The sequence below is a fragment of the Tympanuchus pallidicinctus genome, unplaced genomic scaffold, assembly GCF_026119805.1.
Source record: "Tympanuchus pallidicinctus isolate F22 unplaced genomic scaffold, pur_lepc_1.0 scaffold4, whole genome shotgun sequence".
NCBI classification, from domain to species: Eukaryota; Metazoa; Chordata; class Aves; order Galliformes; family Phasianidae; genus Tympanuchus; species Tympanuchus pallidicinctus.
In genome coordinates this window covers 873,361-892,881 of record NW_026294758.1, presented here as the reverse complement: position 1 = coordinate 892,881, position 19,521 = coordinate 873,361, and the positions used below count along the sequence as shown (strand labels likewise).

Genomic DNA, 19,521 nt, shown 5'->3' with positions numbered 1-19,521 from the left:
GTTCTGTGACGCCTGGCTACACTGCAAGCTGCACGCATGCTTCTCGACATAAGAAAGCTGCAAAGCAAGATAGGATGACAGCCTCCTGGAGGCTGGGTTACACACTGCTGCAGAAGCAAGTGGCTTAGCCAAGGTGACCTTCAACCATGACTGAGCTCTTGGTGGCTTAACAGCGTATTGCTGGGTAGGGCAGCTAAACCAGCTTGCACTGAACCAGAATCTGAGTTCAGATGTGAATCAGCAGGAAGAACTTTGCTCCAGCTGGGTAGATGAAGTGAATGTAGAAGACAGTTGTTTTATTCTTGTCAAAAGAGGGAAACATCTTGCAGCCCAGTTCCCATCCTGGCTTTTGGAGGAGGAACCTGTGCAGCTGTACGGTCCTGTGAATTCTTCTAAGATCAAATTATGGAAATGTTAGATGGGAAGGCAACTCTGGAACTTGCTCCTCTGAGCAGACCCAATGCTCAGTCAGGCTGCCCAGGGCCTTCTCCAGCTGAGCCCTGCAAACCCGAGTGGTGGTCCCACCAGCTCTGGTACCTGCCTAAGTTCTGCATCACTTTGTGGCAAGGAATTTTTCACAGATCCCCGCTTAGAGTTCCTCTTGTTCATCCCTGCTGCCCCCTGTGCTTCTCCCAGGCACCTCCCAGAGAAGCCTGGTTTTGTCTTTCCTGCAAGTTCTTTCCTTTTGGACAGCAGATGACTGCATGAGACTCCTCCGCTGCTTTCTGTCCTGATTTCAGCTGAGGCAGCACTGATTTCCTTCGCAGTGTCTGATGTGATGCTGTGTTTTAGCTCTGGGAGAAAAGCAGCGTTGGCAACACACCAGTGCTACACAGAGCCAAGGCTGTTTCAGCTTCTGGTGCTGTCCTGACAGTGAAGGGGCTGGAGGGCACAAGGAGGTGGGGGGGGGAGGACAGAGCTGGAGGACCAACCACGACACCTTCCCTCTCCAGGATGAAGATGTCTGGGTCTCTCATCTTCTCCTCATACACTCTGCTCTTCTCCGTGCTCATCCTGACGGCCCTGCTCTGTACCCCTTCAGCTCACCAAGACCTCTGTTATGCTGCGGGCATCACACTGGACGCAGAATACAGATGCAGCTCTGCTGGTGCTCACTGGAGGGGAATAACCTCTGTGGGCCTCCTGGCTGTGCAGCAGGACAGACAGCCAGAGCGGGCATGGTTCCCTGCAGGACCAGCAGGCACCCTGCTCGGGTCTGCCCAAGAAGGGATGCTGGCTCCAGGTGTGATGCTTGTACACTGCATTGCATCCCCATGACAGCACACCTGCACTTGTGTCCCTCGTGAGCAGCAGTTAGCAGCTGTCCGTGGGTTGCAGAACCAGGGAAGACCTGCTTTATGGGTGGCTGCAGTCCTTCACAAGAGCAGCGGCAGAGGTGTCGGTTGACTCTGGTTTGTGTTTCTTATGCAGTAATGATATCTCCCCGGTGTGGGCCAGGGAGAGCAGCCCTGGGTGGGAGATGAGCTGCCTGCTGGCACAGCCAGGAGTGAGGCATCATTGCCCAGCCCCAGGTGCTGAGTGTCAGGAATGTGGGGACTGCAGCCGTGCCAGGGGAGGCCGAGCATCCGAGCAGATGACGGCTCTAAATTTAAGGGCTTGCCGTCGAGCTGCGTACGTGTTAATGTGCCCTTTTGTGGCCAAGCTAAAGATAATTCTCCTATCTGGAACAACAGCTGCCCTACGAGTTGTGTAGAGAAACCGCCCTGCTAAGGAAAACTTGCTTTAAATAAGTTCAGTATCTTCTGCAGGTCTGAGTCAGAAAGTGGCCAGGGGGCTCCATAGGGAGCACTGCCACTGCCCAAAGGGTGGGTGCTGGTGTGCAGCTGTGCAGCGTTCCCACAGAGCTGGCTCAGACTGTGAGTCCGCAGGACGAGGTGCGTCCAGCACCGTGGAAATGGGAGGGGGGCCCCGAGCAATCTGTGCTCAGGAGATAGCCACGCGTAGAGCATAAATCTTGTGCAACTCTGTGATAGCCAGCACTCCCCCGCCAGCAGGGCTGCCGGGTCATGTTTCATGCAGGCAGTGCTATGCTCTGTGTTTGCATTTCAGGTTCTGCTTCAGCACAGGAGTGAGATTTGCCAGACTGCTCTAAGATGTCTTACAGAAAGGAGCTAGAGAAATACCGGGACCTGGATGAGGACAAGATCCTCGGAACCCTGACAGAGGAGGAGCTCAGGAAGTTGGAGAATGAACTGGAAGAGCTGGACCCTGATGTAAGTTGCTTTTAAATGAGACCTGTTCAGTGGTAAATCCCATGTAGCTGTGGGCAGATGAGCTGTGCTAGTGACCTGTTCTGCCACCGAATCCTTTGCAGAGCCTGCACTTGGTGCAAGGATGGAGGAAGCTGGCCCTAGAGAAGCAGAAGCAGCTGTGCCACTGCCAGCACTGGCTGTGTATGGGGCTCTGTTTTGAGCTGTTCCCCTGCCCGTTCCCAGCATGCACACTTCAGTGTGACGGCGCTGTATTGATTTCTGGCTCAGCAATTAGTGGCCAGACTGCTGGAAAACTTGCCTGTTGTTGCACGGTTGTTGCTTTGCACCACTTTTCGCAGCATGGCGTTGGCTGCTTGGGCTTCTCGCACCGTTCTGTTACCCTTGTATGTTGGGAAGATCTGCCTTGATACATGGGAAACCTGCAGAAGCTGCACAGTCACCTTGGAGGGGACATTTGAGTTTCATGGGCTGGGCTTTGTTTTTAGAGCAGACTCCAGGTGGTTGATATGTCCCTGCACATAGGCAGAAAAGCAAACCCTGAAGTTCTGCAGGATGGGCCATTTGCTTTATCTCTTCCTGACTTTGGCAAGAGCTGCACAAATACACGCACTGGACATCATAATGTCAAGCAGCCGAAGCCTTCTGGATGCAGAGCTGCCCTGTGCCCATGGCAGGCAATGTGCAGAGCCAGCTGGCGGGCTGCTGGCTTATGGCAGCACCAGTCTGGGCACTGCCGAGTGAGAAATTGCTGCTGTGATGTGCAGTCAGTGTTTCTGGGGGAAGCGAGGGGTAGTGCTGATTGCGTCATCAGTATTTTTAATTGCAAGTGTCAACACAGAAGAATAATTAAGGAGTGTTAGGCTGTCTTACAGGATTATGCATGTGTGCTGGTAGGCTCACCTGGCAAGCACAAAGCTTGAGAAGCTGTGCCTGATCAGCACCAGGTTTGGATGTATCTAATTGTTTCCTATTAGTTCTTTGCGGGGTTTTCACTGCAATAGGTTTAAATTAAAGTCAGTTACGTAGGTGGGCACAGAAAAATGAGCATCCTGTTGAAAATCACCTTGGATGTCTTAAAAAATAAGTGGCGACTTCTCTCCGGCAAAGCTTTAAAGAACATGCTTAGTGCCAAATCTGGGAACAGTCTTACTTATTGCATTAAGGCTGTTCTATATTTAAATATAAGCAGGTGCTTACGTTCCTTATGTGTCAGGCACAAAGCAACTTCCCATGGTGGCCCATGCAGCTGAATAATGAGAAGGCAGCCTGGAAAGAGGGCTGAGGCTCTCGGGGCTTTATTCTGCAGCGGGACTGCATGCACAGCCTTTCTGGTGTGACCTTCTATGCCAGGCCTTGCCTGTAGTTGTGTGAAGGGTCACAAGTGGCTAAAGACAGCGCTGCAGCTCTGTTCCTCCATGTGACGGATGTGGGGGGTTTGCCTGAGCTGATCCTCATGGGACATGAGGACATGATCCACATGGGCATGCACAGCCTGCACCTCCATGTCCGTGCTGGCAGGCACAGAGAGGACACACTGAGCTTAGAAGGCAGCAGGCAGTAAACGTGTGGGAAGAGGGCAGGAGGAGTGGCTGAGAGCCCCTGGAGAAAAAGTGGTAGTTGCTGTTGTAGAGAAGCATCCACTTGTCAGCATGGAGAACTTGCAGTGGAGCTGGAGTTTGAAATGCCATGCTGAAGTCTTCAGTGGGATGGGAGTCAGCAGGGCAGGATGGAGAGAAGCCTGGTGTGCGAGGAGAAGCAAAGTGTGCAATGGTGCAGAAGAAATGTGGCACGAGGAGGGAGGTGAAGGGCAGGAGTATGATGGACCTGGCCTGCAGGGATAATCCGTGTTCCTCCCTTCTGTGCACAGAATGCATTGCTGCCGGCAGGGCTCCGACAGAGGGATCAGACGCAAAAGCCACCAACTGGCCCGTTCAAAAGGGAAGAACTCATGGCCCACCTAGAGCAGCAGGCAAAAGACATTAAGGACAGAGAGGACTTGGTGCCTTTCACTGGTGAAAAGAGAGGTATGGTCATCCACTGCACCATGGTGAAGCAGGACGGGTGGGAAGCCTGCAGAGCATGCACAGCAGGACTATCCCCTCTTCCTGCTGCCCTGCCTTCCAGCACTGCTGCTTGTGCTCCATCCTTGCACCTTGAGTTCATCTTGGTGCAGAGGAGCAGCACGGCTCCGCTCAGATGTGATGATCCTCACGGTTTCCTTCTGATCTTCTTCATGTCATAACAGTCTCAGCCTTCTTTTCTGGTCTCCCACAACTTGCATGCCTGTGCTTCCCGCACCATCCCTGCAGCAGCACCATCCCCTTGGCTCAGGGTGCTGCTCTGCCTCACCTCTTTCCTCTCCTCCATCCATCATCTGATTACCCAAATGACTTCCCTGCTCCCACTGGCATTGTGAACGTGACCTGACACGGGATGTGGTCTGGTCTGTCCTCATCTCTGCTCTTCAGGAGCTTCACAGCAGCCATCTTTTGCTGCACACAGTCCTGCCCCCGGCGGAAGAGTTGCTGGCATGCTGTTCTCTGCTGGAACCAAAACACAACTGTGTGAACACGGGCAGCCTGGTCCAGTGGTTGGTGACCCTGCACATAGCGGGGGGGTTGAAAACAGGTGATCTTTGAGGTGCTTTTCAACCCAGGCCTTCCTATGATTCTATGAACACGTGGTGAGCCTCCCCTGAAGCTGCCCACTAATTACTACCCCCACTAGTCGTGCTGCAGAGCACAGAGCTGCTTCATTGCCAGACACAGCACCGGCGTGGTACAGCAGGGCCCAGAGAGCAAGCTTCCTGAAACTAAACCCTGGTGGTTACAGTGAAGGGAGCTGGCAGAACTGAACTTGCCCGGTGTTTACTATTTCTTGCCCAGCTGACCTGATAGCACGTGCAGTCTGCGAGCTGCCAGGCTGCTCCCGGCCCTTGCTGCCACCCTGGGGTGCACACAGCCTGCAGCTTTGCCCCGTGTGAGGACAAGGATGCAGGGGAGGAGATGAGCCATTTCCCTGCTTCTTGCAACCTCCATCTCGCCACGGGAGAGCACTCCGTGCAGCTGCTCCTTCCCTGGGGCTAAATTTAGCTCCTCTGTGCCTGCACACCCCTGCAAGCAGGATCTTTGTTTCTCCCCTCCGGTCTTTGGCTCTGGTTTCAGAGAGGAGATGAAAATAGCCCTGGCTGGCATGCCAGGCCTTGCACTTGCTATCCGTGCAGCAACGCTGGGCTCTGAACGGAGGGCCATTAAGGCCCTGCCCCACTGCTCCTGCCCTCGCAGAGCCTTCTGACCACAGGAAGGGTCTCACATGGCCACTGCCAGCGCAAAGCCCAAGGACTGCGAAGGGGGAGTGCCCTCTTTTTTCCTTGGGGCAGCAGAAGGGCAGTTTGATGGGTGACACGGCCTTGAAAGAAGTGAAGTTTCCAGGTCAGGCTGTGCTTTCTGAGTGCTGCGCGTCAGAGCCATGGTCCCGTACAAAGCGCCACTCAGCTGCTGCAGATACAGCTGCTAAGAACATCAGCTCCAGCAGGGAGGTGTTCTGGCACACTGAGCTAGGACTGTGCTGGCTGCGACCTGATGGGAAGCTCTCTTACTCCCCCTCCTCAGCAGGGCAAGGGGGAGGAGGGAAATGTGATGGAAAAAGGCTCAAGGACTGAGATAAGAGCAGGGAGATCACTCACCCATTACGGCCATGGGTCAAACAGACGCAGCGCAGAGATCAATGTGATTTACTGCCTACTGCTGAGAGACAAGAGCAGCGAGATCCAAAAGCAAACTAAAATCACCACCCACCACCCGTCCCCACTTTCCTCTTCCCCCAGGCAGCATGAGGGCTTCAGTCAGTGCCTAACGCTTCCCCTCTGCTGCTCCTCCACAGCCACTCTCTCCTACGTCTGCCTGTCCCCATTGCCTTTGACACCATGCAATTCCTACCCCACAGAAGCACGCTGTCAGGAGCAGCAAAACACAGCCCTGCAGCTGTGGGACAGGTGCTGCAGCTATGCCAAGTGTGACCTCACTTTGCATTTATAGGAAAAGCTTGGATCCCCAAGCAGAAGCCAATGGATCCTGTTCTGGAAAGTGTGACCCTGGAGCCGGAGCTAGAGGAAGCCCTTGCTAACGCCTCTGATGCGGAGCTCTGTGACATTGCTGGTAAAACAGTTACATGTGAATTGGGGGTTGAGTTATTTAGCTGCTATTTTCTCTCTTTTCATGGGAGCTCAGCTATTGAGCTCGTTGCTGATTGTGTAAATGTCACCAGTTTTGACAGGATTTCATTCTTTATTAAAAAGGAAACATATATTTAGAGTTACTTTCAGTCCCACGTCCCGATGTGATTCATGAGGAGCACAGACCAACACTGAGCAGGGAGAAGCAGAGCTTATCCATGACCTGTTGGTTTCTCCTTTCTCTCCACCAAGCCTCACAAAATTCTGCATGCTTTCTTCTCCAGCATGGCTTCCTTGGAGCCAGACCCAACAGTATCCTCCTTGCTGTGGGGCGGGTGGGATAACCCCACCAACGAGACATCTTCCATGCAGTAACAACATGCTCTGGTTCAGAAATGCACTTCTGCACTGGGGCTTTCAATAATCATTCCCTGACTGAGCCCTGCTTCTCTTTGTTTTGCTTTTCCACGGTGCTCCTAGCGTAAAGCCCTGCTGTGTCTTTCTGAGTGCCAGATCTCCAGGGCAGTTATTTTCACAGGGAAATACTGCCTGTGGCACCTAGCTCTGCACTTCTGGGGAGAAGATGCTTGAAGCTGCAGCGGGACTGGTATGATGCAAGCTGTGCTGAAGGCTCAATATTGGCAGTGCTGCTCTTCCAAGTTTGCTAAGACTGTAAAAAAGCTCCTGCCTATCTTGCAGGGCTCATTGTCAGCCAGGATGCATTGGCTCCTGTCCTTGGCAAGCCCAGTGGGATAGTCCCTGTGGGTGGCTCCTGATGAGCCTTGGACGGAGTTCCTGTGCCTTTGGTGGTTGGAGAAGGCAGAAGTGGGAGGATGTCTTTTGGTTTGAGTGCCTTTGAGCAAGACACACAAAATGCCACACGACAGTTCCATGTCACCTGCTGGTGTAAACTCCAGGCCTGAATGCCTGTGCATGGCTGTGATAGCCAACCCTCTCCCTGCCTGCAGCCTCGATACTCATGGTGCTGGTGAGTAGAGGGGCTGCGTTTTCAGACCAACAAGTGCTGAGCCTGCAAATAAATGGCTTTTCCTAGTCATTTGGGTGCCTGGCAGGGAAAACTAACACTCCAAGTTGCCATTCTCAGCTGAACTGTCATCTGTGAGTCAAGCTGCACTGCCATGAACAAGAGGCCATTTGAGCCCTGCTGTGTGTCTGTGACAGCTGGGGGCTCAGTCCCACCTCCATATGTTGGTCTGTGCCTGGACAGAGAATTGAGTGTGCTGCTGACTCTGTTTTGGGCTGCACAAGCATGTCAGCCGTCTGGCTCTGGAGCCTGCAACAGATTTTGTTCTCCTTTTGTTTTATCTCTAGCCATCCTTGGCATGCACACCTTGATGAGTAACCAGCAGTACTACGAGGCACTGGGTAGCAGCACCATTGTGAACAAAGAAGGACTTAACAGTAAGTGATCCAGCATGCCTTGCAGGCTGCAGCATTTGCCTGCCAGCTTGGATGCAGAGGTGAAGTGGGAATTATTTTTAGGCTGAGGGTTGGGTTTTTATTTTCAGTGGACTCCTGCCACCCCTGCCAGGCTCATGTGTGAGCAAAGGCCCTCTCTTTGGCTGGAGCACAGTTGCTACAGCTGTCCAGCCCTGGGTTGGTGATGTTTTCTTTGCAGTCTGCCATCTCCTGCAGTTTGCCAGAGAAGTGACTCTTTTGGGGTGGAGTGGTTGCCCCCAACCAGGGGAGATGCATAAGTGGAAGTGCTTCCTCCCAGAGTTTCTTTGGGAGAGGTCAGCTGGAAGGCCAGTCCAAGCTGAGCAGAAAAGATATCTCCTGGGAAGGCGTTCCAGCCAGAATGGTTTCTTCATGTCAGAAATAAAGCACATCACTTGCAAGAGGAGGCAACAACATTTCTTTGTGCTAAGTCTTTCCTTGCAAATCATGACCAGTAGGGGAGGACAGGAACTGCTCAGAGGAATGGTGGTGGTGGTATCACAGAGCAAACTGCTGGGAAGAGGCTGCTGCGTTAGCTGACAGAACACCTTGCAGTGCTCTGGCTCTCTCTTCTTTATCTTCTCCTTGTGCATCTTAACATGGGTCTGCTCTCAGATGTGTGTTTGAAGAGCATGCAGGATCAAGTATGCTAGAATGGCTTTGGTTGGAAAGGACCTTAAAGCCCATGCACTTGCCACCCCCTTCCATGCACAGGGCTGTCCTCCGCCAGCTGAGACTGGCAGAGCAGTCTGATTGCTTGTCACGGAGTTGACCAGATCAATCTATGTCTGTGACAGGGGCGGCAGGCCTCTGCCCTCCCCCCCCACCCCAGTCCCACAAAAATGGGAAGGAAGGAAGGGAGGAAAAGAACAGCGGCAACAATCTATGGAGGAAAACTTATTTTACTATAATATTGGAATACAAGATAACACAATAGATACAATTTAATTGAAATTGAGATTAATAAATCAGACAAGATGAGAGAGAGAGTTCCCGGGACCGAGTCAAACCTGAAAAGCTTGGAAAGGCCAGGAAAGCACCTCCAGCACCCACTGCAAGGCAGCAAGAGAGCGCCCCCCCACCTGGAAGGGCCAGATCCCGTGACTGCTGTAATGTACAGGGATAGGTACTGGGATTGGGGCAGTGACACTTTAATGCCCCGTGCACTACATGATGTTTTGATGTGGAATACTGAAATCCAAAAACAAAAAAACAAAAACAAAAACATAGAACCATGACATTGCTGGTGCAGCCTCCACTGCATTGTTGCTCTGTTCCCACCAGCACTCTTCTGCCCTGGCCTCATCCAGAAGAGTGCACAGCCCATGCGGTTGGCATGCCTGCTGTCACCTGGCTCTGGTCCCCAGGAGCACAAGGCAGCAAACACCAAACGTCCCAAACTGGTTGTCTCCAGTCCCAGACTGGTTGTCTGCCAGGCAGCGTCCCTGGATGCACATGAGTGTCTGCAAGGCTAGTAAGTGATTGTGCAGTCTTTCATCTCATGTCTGCTGCTCAGGTCATTCTTCTCTCTTCCAGTGCTGCTCTTCAGAGAAAAGAAATGCACCTAAAGAGGACATGCCACTACTCTGGGTGTTTACATTTTCCCTCTCTTGCTTTTCACTTGCAGGCGTGATAAAGCCCACAAAGTACAAACCAGTTCCTGATGAGGAGCCAAACTCGACGGACGTGGAAGAAACTCTGAAACGAATACAGAACAACGACCCTGATCTTGAGGAGGTCAACCTGAACAATATTATGGTATGTGCACCTGCCTGCTCTCCTCTCTAACGACACCACACGTTTGCTATGCAGAGGGCAAAGACCAAGCCTGCTTTGCTGCATGAGACAATACCATAATCCTGCACTTGGCCAGATGAGAAACCCCAGTGCTTCCCTTATGGCCAAGGGGAATTGCTGCCTGCTGTGGGGATAATGATTTGGAGCTGGTGCCTGAAGGAGCTGAGCTGCACTGGGGGCAGGTGCAGAAAGCTGCCTCCAGCCTATCTGGTTTAAAGTGTCCCGGGTTCTTTTAGTGGTTCAGGCAGCTGCATCTGGTAGAGGTAAGGTAGAGACAATTTTCTGTAAGGCAAAGTGGTGAGAAGAAAATGGCTTTGTAATCTTGATGCTTGCCATGGAAAGAAGAACTGTGTTACACAGCCCATCTCCCACCTGTCCCTTCTTTGGGACTCTACTTCTTGCAGAAAGCAGGCCAGGGCACAGCACCACTCCTGGTGTGGCTCCTGGGCACATACGTACACAGGTAGAACGTATATGTACATTCTATATGTACATTCTACCTGTTTCTCAACTTGACTACCCCCAGCCCATGCTGAAATCGTGATGTGATCAAGTGGCAGGAATGTGCATGCCATGAGCACTTGTGTGTGCAGTATGCACCTTTCTGTAACGAAAAGGTTTTTATTTTTGCATATTCAGTTCAGGCTAGTGACCGTGAATGTCTGGGAGAACACAAGCCTTGGGTTCTGGTAGGAAGACAAAGGATACTGGTGTTAGATGTGTGGTCTGGGGACAGTTTATAAAACTAGGTGGTGATGGTAAAGCTTCTGACTGCAAATGGCTTTGACTATGGATGACACCAAATGGAGGGATCCAACGGCATGATGCTACAGCTCAAAATGTTAAACCAGTGGAAATTCTCAACGGGGTACCTAAAACAATCATAAAGCAAAAATTACTGACTGTGGATGAATTGAGAATAAGCAGCATGGATTTCCTTTCTGTTCTGGGACCTACCATGGCAAATGTTAGTCTGAAGAATGTTTTATGGCAACATTTATATTGCTTTGTAGCAGTCAGAAGTGATTGTAGTTTGCACCAGAGGGAAATCAGTTCAGATCTTTGTGGATCAGGCCCTCACAGGTGGAAAGTTTCTGGAACGTAGTCTGGATGTTGCTCAGTGTGTCATTCATTTGGAAATCATAGGAGCGGTGCTGCGTGGGTTTATGCATCCTAGCTATGTATGTCCCCATGAGTCTCAGTTCACGTGTATCTACGTTGCTGGAGAGTTAAATTAAACAGTGAAGAAACTGCATCTTCAAACTAAGGCAGGGCGGGAAACAGGATAGAGACATTACGGCACTCCTTAGACCGTGCAGTTATAGCAAGCATATATATAAGAGCACTTATCAATCCCTTCCCAAATTGCTTCAGGGTGCCCAGTGAGTTGATCTCAGTGAGAATTTTGGAATATAGTTTAAATGTTCTGCATACCTTTCATGACCTAACACAGGTCCTTTGCATTCCTTTTCGCAGAATATTCCCATACCAACTTTAAAGGCCTGTGCTGAAGCACTGAAGACTAACACTTATGTGAAGAAGTTCAGCATAGTTGGGACGAGGAGCAACGATCCTGTTGCTTTTGTAAGTATGATGCCATGCTGTGCTGGCTACTTGTGGTAGAGCTGCAGCAGGGCTTGTTCTTGGACAAGGTGTTTTCAGAGTGAGGTGGGCAAGACTTGCAGCCAGCAGCAGTATGGTTGTAGTGTCACATGGAGGAAACCTTGGGCAGGTGGAAGGTTTTCCAAAGCCACCGTGCTGACTTTGGAAGAGAGGTGGACAAGAAGAAGGGTTATCACAGGCAGGGGCTGTCCTTTTTTGGGGTGGGTCTGAACATTTCTGCATACAAGGCATTGCTGTGGCCTCCAGCACCCTCAGGTTCAAGAAGTCCCTCAGAATCGGAGGGAATTCCCTTCGTCCTTCACAGAACTCTCCCTTGTGGTGGCAGTGACACCATGGAGCATACCAGCTCTTCCAGGTATCCTCCAGGGAAGAGGGGAGCCAACCCCAGCTGCTCCAGAGCACTCTGACCCTGCCTGTGTCATGCCAGCTCCTGCCAACTGCTTCTACCTGCAGGCGCTGGCAGAAATGCTGAAGGTCAATAACACACTGAAGAGCCTGAATGTGGAGTCAAACTTTATCTCTGGGTCTGGCATCCTGGTTCTTGTTGAAGCACTCCAGAGTAACACATCCCTCATAGAGCTCCGAATCGACAACCAGGTAAAGCAAAAACGAGCAGAAGCTCTGGTCAATGACAGCATCCTGCTAGCAGGAAGTCAAGCTGCTGCTCAGAGGGGAGGGTGACTGCCTTCTGCTGCTGCCACTTAATTCTGGGGAGGTTTTAGCTCCTCATTTGTGCTGCTACTGCCTTCAGCATTTAACAAAGCAGGTTTCTGCATTCCCAGTGCTGCCCTGGGAGTGCAGTGATGCACCTGCCCAACATCATGCTGGGCTCTGAGCGTTTAGTTCAGCTGGAAGTCTAATTAATAATGGTTGATCAGAAAAAACTGAAATACTTGCTGCGGTGCAGGAAAAGAGCAGGTACAGATCAAGAGGGCTGTGGAGTGCGCAGTGGTATTGATATCTTAGCAAATTTGTCTTCTGCAGAAATGTAGGGGGTGGAAATAAAGCTACTGAGCCATGAGGAGCTCTGGGTTGGGTGACCATGAGATCAAAATGATGGGATCGGTAAGTACCTCTTAGCTGCAGATCTGTTCAACAAACAGTCTTTGGGCAGAACACGAAGGTGTCTGCAGGAAGAGCTGGACCAGTTGGTTGTAGGAGACCAGGCCAGCAGGTGTCCAGCAGCTCCAAGTCAGAAAAGCCAAATGGACCAACAGATCCACAAAAGGGAAGGAGTAAGACAGCAGATGTAACCTGAGCCTAAGCAATGTGACAGTCACTGGGAGTGTCCAGGCAGAGGGGGCAAAAATGTGTGCAAGTTTCTCACAGAACGGCCAGGGTTGGAAGGGACCTGAAGGATCATGAATCTCCAACCCCCTGCCACAAGCAGGGCTGCCAGCCTCCACATTTCATATCAGACCAGGCTGCCCAGGGCCCCATCCAACCTGGCCTATGGACGGGGCGTCCACAAAGTTTCCTGTGACAATAAAATACATGAGCTCTAATGGGGGTGGTGGCAATAGTAAGGGAGAAGCAGAACTATCTGGTCCATCGCCTGGCCAGTTGGTGGCAGCTGAAGGCCGTGGTGAAGAAGAACTCGCAGCACTGTGCAGCAGGAATGGAAGCACGTCTGTCCTCACTTTCTTTTCTGTTCTCTGTTTTCAAAAGAGCCAGCCTTTGGGCAACAACGTAGAAATGGAAATTGCGAACATGCTGGAAAAAAACACCACCCTGCTGAAGTTTGGGTACCATTTCACTCAGCAAGGTCCCCGGCTCCGCGCATCCAATGCCATGATGAATAACAATGACCTAGGTGAGTGGGCTGGCCGCGAGCCCTGCGGCTGCTGTGGGCAATCCCTTGTGGGAGGAGGACGGCCACTCACTCGAAGGTCAGGTACCACCTCCCCAGGGGCCTGACGATTCCTTGATCCTCAAGGAGGAACAGCTTCCACCTGCCAGTTCCCAAATGCCACAGGACCCGTGATGGTTGCTCTTGGCGTGGCAGTGGAATGTGCTCTTAAGCTGGAGATGCTGAGCAGCCTGAAATCATGGATCGGAGTGCTTCTGGACGTAACAGTGGATCTTGTTGGGAAGGAGTGAGAGCTGTAAATGTGCCTTGGTAATGATGTCCGTGATACAGCAGTGCTTGTGATTGCTGCCAACTACTCATCTTCCTCCAGTTTCATTTTCACTTTAACTAAATGAAAAATATTAATAGAGTTGCATTTGGAACACGGTGGATTTTGGCTCATTCTCCTCCATAAAGCAAACTGGAAGTATTTCTAGGGAGAGGTGGCTTTCAGTTCTATTAATATCCTCAATGAAGTGATCAGAACTGCTTGTGAAGCAAAACAGGGGTAAGTCTGAAAAGTGCTCTTTAAGCTAATGTGTGTGACAGAGGGTTGCCATTGCCTGGCGACTGGCTGCCATAGAGCACTGGATATCTGTGCAGCAGATAAAAAATTGGAACTGCCAGCCCAGGTGGGTAGATGAGGTGATTAAAGACATAACCACCAAACCCTTCCGAGCAGCGATGGATGTGACAGGGTGTGACAAGCAGAAGTTTGCAGGCCGGTTGAGGTTTAACATCAACTGGATGAGGTTTAACAAAAGCAAGTGTAGAGTCTTGCATCTGGGGAGGAATAATTGCATGCACCAGTACAGGTTGGGGGATGAGCTGCTGGAGGGGAGCTCTGCAGAGAGGGACCTGGGTGTCCTGGTGGACGACAGGTTGCCATGAGCCAGCAGTGTGCCCTTGTGGCCAAGAGGGCCAATGGCATCCTGGGGTGCATTGAAAGAGCGTGGCCAGCAGGTCGAGGGAGGTGATCCTCCCCCTCTGCTCTGCCCTGCTGAGGCCTCATCTGGAGCACTGCGTCCAGTTCTGAGCTCCCAGTACAAAACAGACAGGGATCTCTTGGGAAGAGTCCAGCGGAGGGCCACCAAGATGGTGAGGGGCCTGGAGCATCTGTGCTATGAGGAAAGGCTGAGTGAACTGGGTCTGTTCAGCCTGGAGAAAAGAAGGCTGAGAGGGGACCTGATCCAGGTCTATCAGTATCTGAGGTGTGGGGGCAGAATGGCGAGGCCGGACTCTTTTCAGTGGGGAGTGGAGACAGGACAAGGGGAAACGGCCGGAAACTGCAGCATAGGAAGTTCTGCACCAATGTGCGAAGGAACTTCTGTGCAGTGAGGTGAGGAGCACTGGAACAGGCTGCAGGGAGGGGGGGAGTCTCCTGCTCTGCAGATGTTCAAGACCTGCCTGGATGCCGAGCTGTGCGACCTGCTGTAGGGAACTGCTTTGGCAGGGGGTTGGACTCGATGATCTCTGGAGGTCCCTTCCAACCCCTAAATTCTATCATTGTGTGATTCTGTTGTTTGGCTTGCATTATGGGAGAAATCCTTCCTTGGAAGTTTGCGCAGTGCTCAGGGAGAAAGCCAGCGCCTGCCCTGCTCTAGTGCTAGGGAGATTCCTGCTAGGAGGTGGGGCACCTGAAGACAGACCTGATGTAAATACAGCAGTCGTGAAGGAATGGTGAAAACCTAGAACCCTGCATTTTTATCTGCATGTGATTTACCATGCATGGGGTCTTCTGATCCTTTTGAGTCAACTTCAGCTTGGAAAGCACAACAAATGCTAAGTGGTTGTCAGATATAAATGCAGTGTGTTTTGTTGGCTTTCATTTTGCTCTAAATAACAAAGCAGTCTTGCTTCAGGCAGTACCATGCTCTTAGGAAACATGGCCAAGCGTAGACCCATGTCAATTCCCCCCTGACCACACAGAATACTTACTTATTACAGCTCATTGTGTATTTATTCTGCCTTCTGCTGGATTTCTGTTCACTAGAGAGCTGCTCCAGAAAAGGCTTGCCATTTCCTGTCTTCAAGAGCAAGGCTTTTAATGAGCCTGAATGCACAATATTCAGCTGGAAGATCTGGATCTAATATTTTAATTGTTCCTGCTTTGAAGGGAAGGAATGTGCAGTTTTGCCTTCCACGTAGCAGTTGTACGTTTTGCCTCCGACCATTAAGATCTGCATTTGTGTCTGACTTGGTTCTTGTTTGCAGCTCACATTCAGCGGTGTGATGGTCTCTGGCAATAGCTTCTCACCCCTACACCTGGATGATGTATAAGTATAGAAAAAATTTTATTTTCCTCCCTGTCAGCAAAAGCTGTTTCTGCTCCACTCCAGCGCTCTTGCCTACCATCACCTGATGCTACTGGTGCCCACTCTTGGTTCTGTATTTTCTCTCTCTAAGATGCCCTATCTGACCCAGCTGTGAAGGTGTTCCATGCTCACAAGCTAACTTCTGCATCCTCTCTATACTATTTTATTCGGTTTGTTTTTCCCTCACATACATTTCTTGAAAAGTCAGGGATGGTGCTGTCAGAGTAAAACAACTATAAATACAGATATGAAGCTGCTTTGACTAACTTAATTGTGATCAAAGGCCTGAAAACTCAAGTTGTTAGTTTTAAAAAAAAAAAAGTATATATGTCTGTATATTCAATTTGATGGGGAGAAACTAGAAGAAAAAGGAACTATGACATCGATCTGTTGTCTTCCCATCAGCCATTATCACACATCTTCTTTAAGAGTCAGATTACAAAGTCAGCTGCATGAGCTGCAATTGAAGAGTAAGGGAAGAAAGGCTGAAAGTGGTTTCTGACTGTAAGAACGTGACGGCAACCTCAGCCTGCTCTCCTTATCCTTAACCTCTGTAAGGAGGGCCATACCTGCTGCTCGAAGCAGGAATGTGGAAGCTCATGCTGTAATTTATCTTTCCTGGCAGAAAGTGTCCTTCTTACAGTGACGAAGCCACTCACATCTTCCCGTTGCCACGGCTGACTCCTCCTCCTCTTCTTTTTCAGTGAGGAAGAGAAGACTCGCCGAGCTGAACGGGCCTATTTTTCCCAAGTGCAGAACTGGAGTGTAGCTGCCAGCCACGGAGGTCATTCCCAGCGGGTCTGTGCTACTGTGACAACCTAAAGGCAAAGAAGTGCCTCAAGAGAGTTATTTGTGGTGCCTCGGTTCTGTTTCATGCACTAACAGTTTAAAGTAACTAGTGGCTGTAGTTGAAGAGTTTTATCCAGTAGCACTGTTGATGTTTTCTGTAGAGCTGGAAACTATTCAAGCCAGTAACCTGCCGATGTTGTGCAACCTCAGCTGAGCGTACACCCCGGTGTAAAAGTAACTGCAGTGACCTGGGACCTCATTTTTCTATAAACCTTCTGCACAGTGTTTCACGGAGGCAGCATGTGGTACAGTGAGTGATACAACTCTTCCACACAAATTACAGAAGTATTAGAAAAATACTTTATTTTTTTCCCCAAAATGATCTCAAGTAGCTGTAGAGGAGCAACTAGTTTAACAAGAACTTCTACTATTCAGAAACATGGCTAAATTAGATAAATGCAAAGTGTACTTTTTTTTAACCAACATCTGCCGAGTCAGTTAGTTGGAGGTGCTGCTTCTCAAATGAATCCCCATGTTTCTTAGAAAAGATTGATCCCCCCCCATCGCCATGCAGTTAAGTTGAACTTAAGGCCACCAATTGTGAAATAAGAGTCTCAAAAACTGAGCACTGGAGAATGGTTTAGCATCATTCTACCCCATATGTGTATTTGAATAAAAACATCACTTTTAGGGATCTGATGCAAATCCTGAGTTTGGCCTGAAATAGCCAAACTAATCAGTAAATGAGAGTATTCTCTTCTAATCCCCACATTTTCATGACTTTAAAAGTGCACGTCCAGATTCTCACTGGAAACAAGTCAAATCCCCTTTCTTTGCTGCTTTATCAAGATGACCCCGTCCATCCAATTTTGTTATGCTGCAGATTGTTTTGCTTAATGCCACCCCTAACATGTGCATAGGCATAAATGCAAGGCTAAACACCGTGTCCTCAGAAAGCTGCTAACAAACATCAATATCCTGACTCTAAACTTAGACTGCGCACAGCCTGAAGCCTCTCTGTTGTTCCTAGAGGAGTAATTCCCCCTGGGGATACGCACCTCCCAGGCACGCAGAGCAGAGGACCCAGGACAATCCCATCCGACATCCCTGCTAGGATCCCGACCATAGGAAGACTTGCCAGGCAAAAGCATTGCTGTGCAAAAGCCTTATTCTTGGTCTGACAACAACACATCCTAGCAAGAGTTCTCGCCTACAGTAACCTACCTGCACAGATCTGTTAAAAGTAGTTCTGCAGCTTCCTACACATACTCCAGCAAAAGCCCCCCAGATTTCTACAGAGCTTGTGCACAAACATCATGCACTTTGGCTCTGGCCAACAGAGCAGAGAAACACTGTGCTTCCATCAGTGTGGGAAAATTTGTCATTCTTCAAAGCTTAATAAATGTGCCAGCAATGCCAAATAAAATGCGTTCCTATAGCTTCTTCCTCCCTCCCCCCAGGCCTGCAAGTCCCATTTCATAAAATTAAAATAATACATAAGAAAATGGCTTGAAGATATTAAACAATAAAAAAGAAACTGGCAGAAAACATCTTTCTACCATATGTGCTGCAAAAACTTCAACTAATTAATCAAACCAGAGTCACAGTTTCAGCTGAGCCATCTACTCAGATCACAGAATGATGGCATGGCTTGGGGTGGAAGGGACCCCAAGGATCACCAAGCTCCAACCCCCCCAACACACGCAGAGCCACCAACCTCCATATCTAATACTAGACCATGCTGCCCCATCCAACCTGGCCTTGAAGATCTCCAGGGATGGAGCATCCACAGCCTCTCTGGGCCCTAGCAGGATGAACACAAAATGGAGTGGGTGTTCCTTGGAAGATGAGTTCCAGAACAGACCTAAGCTGCATGACAGAATTACATGCTTCAGGAAATGAGCAGTGAGAGAAAAGGAACCTCTAATTCAGCATCCTATTGACACTCAACAAGTGAACACTTGTTGAACCTTGACACTCAATAAGTGAAATTCCACTTGCCAGGCACTTGTTGTCGAACGTTGCATGACGTTATCAGAAAAAGAAGTTACGGATCTTTTTGAGAAAATGATGGAAGACATGAATCTCTCTAAAGCTCCTTTAAGAGACAAGGATTTGTCCACAAAACGTGGGATGGCTGACAAGTACCTTTCTGCACCCTCCAAATCTGATGGACTGAAAAACAGTAAACGTGAGTGTGCCCTGTCCTCAGCAAGAGTACATTCATGAACTGCAATCTGGAACAGCTGAAGAAAAGCTTCTTAACTGTCCCGAGTCTCTGAGTGTGTCTTTAACCAGCTAGGCTGACAGTTTTGGACATGAAGGCCTTGGACTTCTGTTGGATGCCTTGGAAAGGCTTCTGGACAAGAAACAGCAGGAAAATATCAATTAGAAGAATCAATGTAGACTTATCCGGTGCCTCAAAGCATTTATGAACAACAAATATGGACTGCAAAGGACTCTAGGAGATTAAAGTCTCCTACTGTTATCAAGAGCAATTGATCCAAAGCAACCACATGACAACAGCAACAGTGAAAATACTTTCTGCTCTATAGTCAGATACACATAGAATAGGCTCACCAGCCCCAGCCACTTCAGAACTGCATGAACACCTTCCCCTGGGAACCCTTATGGTACCCAGCAACCCAGACACGCAAGGAGATGCAGGCAGCACTGTCATGGATGTGACAGCAGCGTTTAGTCTTCAGCAACAAAAGCCTTTTAAGAAACATCCTTTCCCGTTCTGCTGGAGTTAGCATCCACATTACCCATGTAGTCCAAACACAGTTAGGCTGATGGGCCCAGCCCTGGTAACTCAGCTGGTCTTTCTCACAGAGCTGCTTTGCTGAAGAGGCATGTCAGAGAACATCAGTGAGCCAACCACTGCGAAGCAGAGATGTGGCTGTGTTGAGAAGCACCAGGCTTTGCGATGAAAGGCATCAAGTTGTGCAGCAGTGGAGTTACAAAACACATGTTTAGGATCAAGTGGATCACTGTTTCATCTTAGCAGCTCTCCAGCAAGAAAGGAAGAAAGCCACTAGGTGACTGCAGCCAATCCTGCCTCACTGACCTACCCTGGAACTGACATGTCTTCTTTAAGGCATTACCACCAGCACACAGCAAGTCCTTACCTGTATTAATCTCAGAAAAGCAATGCAGAAAACAGGATAAAAAGGCTGCTCACGGGACTAAGCATGCATCTTACCCTTCCCCTCACCTATATGCAGCAGAGGGAACCTCTGTCTGCACATTTCAAACCCTTCTCCACCTCTGCCTTAGTGC

The 19,521-nt window shown here is 49.9% G+C and overlaps 1 protein-coding gene across 1 annotated transcript; it reads left to right on the top strand.

Annotated features, from left to right (window-relative positions):
* The first annotated feature begins 1,994 nt into the window (after positions 1-1,994).
* On the top strand, positions 1,995-17,789 carry TMOD1 (tropomodulin 1). The gene is made up of 9 exons (XM_052701472.1): positions 1,995-2,234; positions 4,102-4,258; positions 6,272-6,391; positions 7,741-7,830; positions 9,494-9,624; positions 11,140-11,247; positions 11,740-11,883; positions 12,955-13,099; positions 16,155-17,789. The coding sequence occupies exons 1-9, from the start codon at positions 2,115-2,117 to the stop codon at positions 16,217-16,219; spliced, it is 1,080 nt and encodes a 359-aa protein (XP_052557432.1). The 5' UTR covers positions 1,995-2,114; the 3' UTR covers positions 16,220-17,789.
* The last annotated feature ends 1,732 nt before the right edge of the window (positions 17,790-19,521 follow it).